Genomic DNA, 11,295 nt, shown 5'->3' with positions numbered 1-11,295 from the left:
TATATATATATATATATATAATATGTATTTTTGTGTCAAAATGTTGAGCCAATTCACTGAAAAACATCTTTCTATGTAAAAGTGTAACACATGACAGCTCACTGTAAAAACGGTTAGTGGTGGCTGATTACTTTGCCGTCTCCTCAGCGTGTTTCTTAGCCTGCGTCTCCATGGCGATCCGGTGTTGCTCCAGCTCGGCTGCGGTCAGCTTCAGCTTCTCTGTGACAGAGCTGAGTGAAGCATCCTGCTCAGCCACCGTCTGCTCCAACTCAGCCAGGCGCTCCAGGTGTTTAGGTGTCAGCACTCTGATAGCGGGCTTCTTCATCAACTCCTGAACACAAAGAGGGTCATTTTAAACCCAACAGTTGTTGCTTCCTTAAATAACACACGCTTAAACTGTTTAACAAGTGCTTAGAGACTGAATAAATACTTATTTTTAATGTCAAGTGACTTTTTATAGCACAAATAAGTAACTATATTACCTTTGGTTGTTATAAAAATGCTATAAAATGGTGCCTTACAGCAAATTCTTAATAATTAGGAGTGCTCAAAATAGTAAGTGGTGTGATTTGAGTTTTGGGGTGTCTCAGGGAACACTGCTTAAACCATTTATAATTTTTTATACTTTTTCTTGACCATCTTATTAAATTCACTTCTCAGTCTTTGTGACTTTGTAATTTAAAACCTTGAAATTAGGCCTGTGTCTCTTTAAGAAACTCTTGTTCTTTCTGAAACTCCGCCTTCTGGAAGTCATCACAACAGCGCTCCTGTATTAACCCTATGTTAGCATTTTTACCAGCGTTTCGCTGAAAAAATAATCAAGGCAACACTCCAGGTGTGTTCTTGATGAGGGACTAACATTATTACATGATGCAAAGCTCATAAAAGTCAACGTTACCTAACACTGCCCTACTAAGACGTTGTTGGCAGTTGGGTTTTAACTCAGAAAGCAGTCTTTTTAAATGGAGAGCCTGAACGTACCAATGCTGTCTGTTTGAACTGATCCAGAGAGGTGTCTGTGTGCAAGTCCAGCTTCTGATGTAATATTCTCAACTCTTCCTGATGTCTTTTTATCATCTCCTCTTGATCCTAGAGCCAACAGTGTGTGAGGCAAGGAATGAAAAACAATGGAGTGTTCATAGATCTTCTTTTGTCTTTCTTTTTACAAAAGTAAATCCTTTCTACTCATCATTCAACATCATAGCTTCACCTGTCTGGCCTGAGCCAGCTGGTTTTGGTATTTCTTCAGCACATCTTCTTTCTTGTCGAGTCGACTTTGGAGATCTTTGATGGTCTGGTGCGCCAGCTTCAGGGCAGCCTGGCTGCTTGGCTGGTCCTCTTCGTTCTTTCTGAGGTCGGCAAGCAGACGCTCGCGGTCGGCGGCCGCCGGGAGCCGGAGACGCAGCTCGTTGATCACCTTGTCCCTCGACACGACGTTCTGCTCTGCTTTCAACAAAGCCACTTCGCTCTCTTTCAGTTTCTGTTTATTGACAAAGTTTTAAAGTAGGGATTCAAACATGAACAATTCGATCGTCTGAAACGGTCAATTAACCCTTAAGAGAAGATTTGAATGTAACTCTGATTTTCTTTTAAAAGTTACCCATTGCATCAGTTGTTTACATTATCTTTATTTGGATAAGCTACACAAAAACTGACACAAACATTGGCAGATCTATTCAGTCTAATTCTATGGTTTGTGCTCTGAGTGACGTCATGCTTTATTTATTTCACATTATATTTAGAATGACTAGTTACACTTTCTGAACCATTTGAAAGAAGGTTTGTTGTGATTTATTTTCACATGTTATACCAAGATAGTCAACCTATTGTTTTTGTCAGTTTCAGATTCTTCATTATTTATTTTACATTGGCTATGTGAAGGCCAAGGTGTGTTTAAGTGAGTAGACTTATATATATATATATATATATATATATATATAAAAGAAAAAGTAATTTAGTACATTTATGTCTGTGTTAAAAAAAAAAGAAACGGTTTAAGTCAATTCAGCTCTATTTTTTTGTATCAGATTGGTATCGGCTGATGCTAAACTACAAGAACAAAAAAACTAATTGATATTAAAAATCTCATTTAAAAGACTTTCCTGGGCTACATAGTAGAAAAAATCAGTGCAGCTATGTAAATAAACCTGACTTGAAATTGTTAAAATACTTAAAAAATATAAATATGATCTTATATTTTTATTTTAGGCCAACAAAGTTTTACCTATTCAAGGTGGAGAAATGACCAGCAGAGTTTAGGGAGCGAACAATTTTGTTGTTCATTTCTGAAGCATTTTCCTTAAAAAAAAAAAAAAAAAAAAAAAAACTAAAAATAATAAAATGATGCATTTTGGTATTCATTTTTTTTTTTAAGTTTAAAGGATCTCTTAGGGGTTAAGTGTCCTGATTATGTAAATGGAGAACCAAAGACGATATAAAAATAAAAGCAGAAATATATATTTGTTGTTTTTCCTTTTACATACATTTTTGTTAAAACGTTTTTTTTTCCTTATACATTTGCTGTTTTTACATTTCCTTGTCTCTTCTTTTTACCTTGTGCATTTTGCCTCGTTATGCAGATGAGGAGGGACGGAGTCTTAAAACAGATTGGTTGGTTAGAATTACACTCTACTGACCTCAACAAAGATGGAGACCAGTTTATCAGTGAGCTAAAGTTTAGCAACTTCATTAGAAAATAGTGCTATAACTCCGGACTTTATTACTTTTCGTGTGGATGCTCAGACATTTAACGGCTCTCATGTATTTCTTCTTTTATTTCTAGTTATATCAGTTTTGGTCCTCCGTATGCATGAACTGTGACCGAATCAGTTACCTTGTCCAAACTTTTGCATGTTCCCTGAAGCTCCAAGATGGTGCGAACCTGCTCTTTGATTTTACCCAGAGCAAACTCTAACTGATGAGCCAGAGGCAGCACTGGGTCTGGGAGCGGCCCTTCCCCTTCCTTAACCTAACAACAAAAACAAAACAAACAAAAAAAACAATGAGAGGACACATCAATTAAAGTTTAACGCCCAACTGGTTTCTTACAAAATAAGTTTGGCTTTTAACAAAATGGAAACATTTTATCAATAAACCTTCCAAGTCTTGCTTTACCTTCTCGGCGTTGTTGAGAATCTCGGTGTGCTGCTTCTCATAGCGGTCCAGCTGGCGCTCCAGCTCCACCTCCCGCTGGTCCCACGCCAGCTGACGCTCTTCCTGAAGCTTAGTAGAATGAAAATGTCAGACAGCTGTGTTCGCCAATGAGTAATGGTTATTTTGTTTTATGTACAATCAGGCCTGGGAAATACATCAGTTTAATCATTCAATTTATTTAATTTATGGAAAATATGATTTTTTTTTAGGGGGTTTCTGTAGTTCAGTGTGATGTCACCACGTCCAGGGCAGCCATCTTGTTTGATAAGTGTGTTTTACAACTTCTATTTCATATTCGGAAAAATATAAGTGTCGGGCTAAGATTTTTTTTTTTTTAAATACGAGAATGAAGTCATAATATTACAAGATCACAGTTGTTATATTAGGAGAATGATGTAGAGATTTTCTGAGAACCCCCGCACAAACAATAACAAGAAATCAATTATCCAAACTTTTTCTCGTTTCTTGTGATTTTAAGACGTTCTTCTGGTCAAATTGGGTCTTTATTCTGCAGATATTATTACCGTATTCTTGTAATCAAACAAAAATTCTCGTGGCCTGACCCTGATACTCTATAATAAAACTCACAAGAGGATTTAAAAAAAAAAAAAGACATTTGTAATTTCTCTTTTAGAAAAGAAAGTAAGAAAAGAAAATTGAATAAAATCAGAAATTGCCTCTGGTGTGGGAAAAAAAAAGTCAGAGATTTAATTTTAATGCCATATTATCCAGCCCTCTGTGTGATATTTATAAAACATAGTTTTCTTTTAACAGAGTTTGATAAGAGTTGTAAACTTGTAGAAGGTTTGTCCTCACAGAGTTGAGCTGGACGATGTCCTCCTCCAGCGAGCGGACTGTGCGGTCCTGCTCCTCCACCAGCTTCTTAAGGTAGCTGATCTCCTCCTTCTGGACCACCAGCTCCCTCCCTTTCCTCAGCTCCTGGAGGCGGGCCTCCTCCATCCTCTTGTGCCACTCCATTACCTGTTTCAGGTAAAAGCAGAATTTAATCGAGCAAGTACAACCCAATGAACGCGGCATATGTTTTTGTTTTATTTGGTTTTCTTCCCCCGCTCACTGACCTTGTGGGCACCCTTCACGTCCTTCAGGGTAGAGATGAGCTCCTCCAGGCCTCGCAGTCTCACCTCCAGCTCCTGGGCTCTTCCATCTGCCCTCCGCCTCTCCACCTCAGCTGCCCTCCTCTCCTCCTGGGCTTTGGCTCGGTCCTCCTGGAGCTTCAGCATGGCCAGGGAGAACTTCTCCTGCTGCCGGAGGGGCAGCGCCCCGGCGAACTGCCTGCGCAGAGCCTGGACGGTCTGGCGGAGGTGCGTGGCGCGGTGGCGGCCCTCCTGGCGGGCGAGGAAGAGCGCTCGCTCGCTGGCGTCCAGCCGCTGCTCGGCGCGCAGCATGTTGGCCTCCAGCCGCTGGATGTGAGAGGCAGCGGCCTCCAGATTCCCCAGAGCTGTCGACTCACTGAGCTGCAGCGCCACCATGTGTTGGTGGAGCTTTGCTATCAGAGCCTTCTCATCCGACTGTGACTGAGGAAAATTGAGAATGGTTAGTATTATGGTTTTCCCAGCTACATAGCATTTTATAGCGCAATAAAACAATAAAAATGCTGCATATGACATATATACAGTATTTTACAATGTTAAAATGCTGTATATATATCAAATATCGCTTAAAGAAAATTGACTTTGTAATTTGAAATTGGGCCCCTGTCTCTTTAAGAAACTCCTGTCCCTTCTGAAACTCCACCTTCAGGAAGTCATCTCAACATGGCTCCTCTATAACCCTTCAACAACATTTTTACCGGTATTACACTGAGAAGTAGCTCCTATAATTAGCTCATCAGATGTTCAGTTCCACCAGGTGTTTGCTAATTGCTGCTGGCTAGTCTGAGGGAGCTTTGAAGAGTCAATGTGGTGAAGGGCTCCTCTGTGAGGTGGAAGTCCGGAACAAATACGGTACTTATCATTGTCCATTATGGGGGATATTTCTTCTAATTTATTTAATTTGTTTTAAGATCCACTGGCCGATTACCTCATTAGCAATTAACTGTGGAGCAAGTTAACTGTGGAGCCTTTTTAAAGACTCTACAATTGTGTGTTTGAGTATTATCAAAAATGTCTTCCAATTACATAAATAACTGAGTCATATTTTTGAAATTCCTGTCGACTTTTAAAATTTTTTTGATACAAAAGCAATTCCTATCACCTGGTATTCCAGTATTTGTCTCCTGAAAGCCTCAACTTCGTTGTCTTTGGATTTGTGTTGGGCCTGCAGAGCAGAGACCTGGGACAAAGCCACGTCTGAGACTTCTTGCAGCCTGCAGAAGAAAGATACACACGCACCACTTGGTACTTCTCTCATCTATCTTCACTCATAAAAAAAAGCGAAGATAAGATGAATGGATTTACTACCAGCATGATGAGAAAGGGCAAAAAGTGAGAACTAAACCTGAAGCGTTTCAGCTGAATGCAGACGTCTCTAACAGGCACGGCTGCACACATTCTAATTCATTTATTTTTTTACAGCTTTAGCAACAACCTAGCGAGAGACTGGTACAGTCATGATATCAATGAATCTATTAGGTGATTCCTGCCCAAGGTAAATTCTCCAGGTCCAGTCAGGAACCATCTTATCTTTGCGAGGATTGCAAAAACATGTTCACCTCAGCAATTAATTACCAAAGTCAGCAGCAATCAAGAACGGAAAAACAACGGAACACTTTCGAGACGCACTTGGAGACCTCGAGGCGCAGCTCGGCCTCGGCCTTCTCCAGCTCTGAGATCCTGGCCTTGTCGGCGTCGCTGGCGGCTTTGCTGCTGGCGCCTGCCAGCTCATCTCTTAGCTCCCGCTCGACCCGCTGGGACTCCGCATTCATCTTGGTCAGCTGGAGCAAAACAAAGCGTTGGATGAAAGCGATTAAAGTGATGTGTTCCAGACGATCAGACATTTCAGCAAGAAATAACCCTGAATGGTCACATTAACGTCTTTCCGCACAGGCTCTGCTGTACTTATATAACGCAAAAACAGACTTGTTAGATAATAAAGCGAGCCTGCCAGGAGATGCAAAAACCATTTAGAATAGTTCATCACTTGATTGTGTTGACTGGTACGAATTAAGTGCCAGATGGGAGAAAAAAAAAACAACAATCTAATGTTTTCCTTGGCCTCTTACCTCTAAGAACTTGGATTCCAGCTCTGTGTTGCGCTCCTCCACCTGTCTGAGGGAGTTCCTCATGTGTTCGTACATCCTGTGGGCATGCTCGGCCCTCTGCCTCTCATTCAGCTCCTTCATCTCTAAAGTCGTGATCCTCCTCGCAGCGGATATCGCCTCGTTGTTGATCGAGGCCCTGTCTCCCTCGGCCAGGCCGGTTTCAGAGCCTGGGGAAGAAAAAAACGGTTGTTTCAGTGAGGTGGAACCATTAATTAACTGTCAAGGCTGTAAAACATTAAAAAAAAGAAAACAAAAAACATTTAATATATTTTCTTCAAAAAAGTAGTGATTTTTTTTAGATGTAAATAATAAATAAATTCAAGAATAAAAACTTTGAATTAAAAAAAAAGAATATTTTATATTTTACCCCCCCGTACTTTATATTTTTGGTCATGTTTCAACCACAAGTGCAAATGTTTTTCATAAGGATATTTTGGGACAAACCAACATTAAGTAGCACACAACTGGAAAGTTTAGCTGAAAGAAAACTTGGCACATGTACCCTAATTCAGGGGTTCCCAAAATGGAGTGTTGGGTTGTTGGGACCCTCTAGCGGGTCGCGAGACACTCATTTGGGGGTCAAAAGATGATTTTCAAATTCATCATGATGTGATCCCCCTATGGATTATGGAGAGTCAGTTTTGGTTTATGGATCTGGTGATTATTTTTTGGATTAACTGTTTAATAGTTGGACATAAAAAGGTGCTTAAGAGGAGATTTTTTTTTTTTATTTTATTACAGATTTGAAGCAAGTGAAGCAAAAACTGCCACTTGAGTTCTGGGTAGAACATATTTACAGTCAAAGATTTTTTTTTACTGTATCTTAAATGTAATATGCATGCATGCATTTTCTTTTGCATGCATGCAGTTTTGGCTTAATCACTGCTTTGAATATGTTGTTCTTCCAGCAGATGCCCTTTTGTTAACTCTGTATACTCCACTTAACAATTAATCAATTACCAAATTAGATGATGATTATGTCAATATTTGATTCATTGATAATTAGATTTTTTACATGATAAAATCAATTAATAAAATTTCATTGTAAAAAAAAATCATGTTTAAAAATGGATATGATTATGTCACTCTGTATGCATATATTAAATAAACAGAGTGAATTAGTTATATGTATTTTATGGGGGTCCATATTTCTTTGCAAAATGGATCTAGCTCAACCAGATTGGATTAAAACCATCTATTTTTCCTCCGTTTTTGAATTTCGCTACAGATTCTTGGTGAGATTTAAGTCTTGACTTTGACTAGACCATTGAAGGATTGGAACATTCTTTGATTTAAATCACTTAATTTTTTCTGTTGTTGTCATTAGTCCCACCTGAGCTCTGAAGCTCTGGAATTCCTCTCGGCATTTTCTCTAATTATTGCTCAACTTTCCTGACCTGTCAGTTCAGCTTATTGCGTGGAGGACAAAACGGAGCTTTTGTAATATGTTGTCAAAAACTTTATCTCTGATCTGCTTTGGTGCATTTCCTGCTCTTTCCTCAGAGCTGTTTGCTCACTAATCCTCTCTAACAAACCTCTGAGGACTTCACAGAATGCCTTGATTTATACTGAGATGCATTACAAACAGGAGGATTCAATTTACTAACTCTACGACTTCTATAAAGAAGAAGAAGAAAAAAAAAGAGGAGGTTGAGTTGGATTTTGAATTTTTAGGAGAATCAAAGAAAGAAGCACATGGTTTTATTTCCATGTCACAATTATGTGCTACTTAGATTTTTTACAATTTCCACCAGCGTCAGCGGTTTTGCAAGGCACTGCAGTTTTGGATGTGGTTGCTATAGAATGGCCTCCGAAATCCCTTGCGCATATAACGACTCTTAACCTGACGTTCTCACTGTTGTGACAAAAACGTCATAACAACTCGAGCCGCAGCTCACACCCCAATTAATGCCAACAATGCGGCTAAACGTACATAAGCCGCCTTGCAACCACCGAGCCTATTACAGCAACGGCCGCTGGCAGGGCAGCAGAGGGGAGCAGAGGAACTGTGATTCCACAGATGTAAACACTGTCATCTCCCGCCTGTGGGAAATATCTGCTGTGGCCATGTTGTGTGGCATCGCCAGAATCCTGCGACTGTTTTGTTTATAGCAATGACGACCTCAGATTTCATCCCGGAGGATTTGTGCTGAACAGCTCAGGGAAGCTGTGTCGAAACTCTCGTTTGGAAGCAAATGAATGTCTCAACTGTTATGCAGAACAAATAGTTTTGTAACACGTTTTAAGATTCTGAGTAAACAAAATAGACACTATCATCTTTTTTTTTTAAGATGCAAATGACTGGAGTGAGCTCCCTCTTTTTGCTTACCGACTGAACCGACGGTCTCCCATGCTTGCTCCAGGGTGTTGAGTTTCTCCTTCGTGATCTCCAGTTCCTTATTGACGGCAGAGATTTGTTTCCATAGAGACTCGTTCTCGCTCTGGGATGTTGGACAGAATCACAAAGATGCATTGGAAGAGTTCAGCACACCACTGGAAATAATGTAACATTCAATGATGTAACCGAGAAGTCACTTGTAATCTCTTAAAGCAGCCTTGATTAAATGTTCTTTAGGTTTTCCAGAAGGTCTTTCAAACGTTCTTTGCTCAATATTTGCAGCTTTTTCAAAAAAATCTTTGGAAATATGTTGACATTAACACGATGACTTACAGTTTTGGTGCAGAGGAAGCTGTTACACAATAAGGAATGGTGTTAGGACAACAGTAAACGAAGTAGAAGTTGTTTCTGGTTTGACGGACAGAACAAAAATACAGTTCTAAAGACAAGAATTGCCAAACAGCTTTAAATTTATTTAGAATCTTTACACATCCTCCCACAAATTCTTGGATGGTTACAACTTGGCAAGTAAATGAGTGAAAAAGCTGCCAAAATCAAATAAAAAACGTTAACGAAAAGAAACTCCAGAAAACTGTAAGTGGTGTTCAAAACTACTTTGTCGAAAGTCTGAAGATAGGAGAGATGAACAAGGACACTGAAAGGAGTGAAAGAGTAGCAGATGGTTGAAGAGGAAAGTTTTGAGTTGGGAATGTGTCTTACTACCTCTAAATGTTGGAGGCTGGATGTTTTCTGTACAAGTAGGCTGTCCTTCTGGAGCACATCTCTGTATTTGACTGTTAGCTTAGTGTACTGCTTATTGGCTCTCTCAAGTTCTGATGCAGGCACGCTGTCATCCAAGGCCTTCTGCAGGGCCGTTATCTTATAGGCAGCCATTTCCTTTAGAACAAAAAAAAGGGTGAGACATCAATTCAATAGCATCATTTTTTATTCTTGCTTTAAAAAGACAAGTTGTGAAACAATGCTTTACAGTGACTACTGATTTAACTACTCAGTGGCCACACCCAACAGGACGGTTAATTGCTTTCTTCCAGTATTTTAGCTTCTAAAGAGAAAAAACATTTAGCTTAAATCAGTGGCTGTAGGTCAAAGGCTGGGGGTGAGATTTCTCATCCCTGTTGACTCCCTTATCTCTTCCTCCCAAAAACTATGGAGCCATTTAACCACAGAAGACGCCGTCTCTTTGCCCGTCAAAGCGGAATGTACACCCGGTGACCTTCAGTGTATTTTCGAGTGGAACAGATGAATGTGTTCCCCTTGTAAAGATTTGTGTAGTGTTGGGTTACATTTACACTCTCGGGACCATGTGACGATCGCGGGTGATGTGTGAGGTTCTCGTTAAGTGCCATTTAAGGGCTCTGCCTGAACTCCCTGAGTATTTTCACAACGTTCATTATCGCTTGTGTTGAAAGACCTCTGGATTCTTTTGATATCGGTTTTTGTTTTGGTGATTCATGACCATCATCAGAGGTTGAGGGTGGGTGTGGGGAACAGATTAGGTGTGCTGGGTGGCATCCAAACAGTATTTTTGGTACACGGGGAAAGAGAAGAATTCAAGAAAAGCTGTCTAGACTCTAAAAGTAAGAGTTTTATTTTCAGGAGCACACTTTGAAAAACAGTTGGCATCTCTGCCAAGTTTATAAGTTTAAAGTGTGATATCCCAAAGCCTCTCAATGACTCCAACACCTGGGGTCTGACTCTGATCAGGACTTCCCATTCAATTCCCAGGCAGTCTTCAGTGGATTTACTTGTACGTGGTGGTTCCAGTTCTGAATCTGCTTAACATTTTTACTCTTACATTTTCTTCAAGCTCTGTCACACAGCAGAATTTATGGTGGCTTATATGAAGGTAAGCTCAGCAAGTCCTGTTGAAGCAAACCATCCCCAAATCATAACACTTGGTGGATTTGGCCTACAGCAAACATGTCCTCTGTTCTCATGTCAAAATAATTCAATTGGAAACAAATGGGCTTCCAACGGGTTTCTGGAAACCCTCTGATAAATGAAACTGCTTTCTTAATTTGTAACCTAATATTAAGTAAAGTCCATTGCTAAAGCTTGGTTTCCTTAGATGTCATAAAAATATCAATAATGACATCAGAGTTCACAATTACAGTGGATGTATTTTTAAATAAGAGGGCAAGAATTTAAGTTCTTTTCTTGATATAATTTCCACAAAACTTCATCAACAATCTAAAATCGTTTCTTTTTGAGTCTTACATGTGACTCGAGTTGGCATCTCAAACTGGAGTCGCCATCAATGAATGAGACTCAGTGAGCTAAGCTTTTCAATAATAAGCATTTCAGCTGCATCTGACACAAGACAAAGAATGAATATCTGAAAAAGCAACTTGTTAAAGTGACACTGAAGGCACTTTGGACCTGATGTCACAAGCAGTCTAACACGTATGATCTGTTTAAATAGAAATGTGGTGATCTTTAGAAGAAAAAGGAAAAAACTGGTTGTCATTAGATCTTTGAACAAAATAATGATTTTGCGAAGTCAAACAGAATTCGTCAGACGCAAAATCGACCCTATTCCATGATCTGCTCTTCTTTGGATCTA

At 39.7% G+C, this 11,295-nt stretch overlaps 1 protein-coding gene across 1 annotated transcript; it reads right to left on the bottom strand.

Annotated features, from left to right (window-relative positions):
* Window positions 1-57: 57 nt before the first annotated feature.
* On the bottom strand, window positions 58-11,094 carry LOC106943520 (centrosomal protein of 290 kDa-like). The gene is made up of 12 exons (XM_015026826.1): window positions 9,435-11,094; window positions 8,703-8,814; window positions 6,335-6,540; window positions 5,895-6,046; window positions 5,368-5,479; window positions 4,233-4,688; window positions 3,970-4,134; window positions 3,115-3,222; window positions 2,834-2,968; window positions 1,211-1,480; window positions 982-1,089; window positions 58-331 (listed from the first exon to the last, which is right to left on the bottom strand). Exons 1-12 carry the CDS (start codon window positions 9,603-9,605, stop codon window positions 128-130), a joined length of 2,199 nt encoding a protein of 732 aa, XP_014882312.1. The 5' UTR covers window positions 9,606-11,094; the 3' UTR covers window positions 58-127.
* Between the last annotated feature and the right edge of the window lie 201 nt (window positions 11,095-11,295).

Source organism: Poecilia latipinna, unplaced genomic scaffold (assembly GCF_001443285.1).
Source record: "Poecilia latipinna isolate Pla-1442-1.1 unplaced genomic scaffold, P_latipinna-1.0 Scaffold5405, whole genome shotgun sequence".
NCBI classification, from domain to species: Eukaryota; Metazoa; Chordata; class Actinopteri; order Cyprinodontiformes; family Poeciliidae; genus Poecilia; species Poecilia latipinna.
The sequence above is the reverse complement of the archived record's forward strand: the minus strand, read 5'-3'. Positions and strand labels throughout refer to the sequence as shown.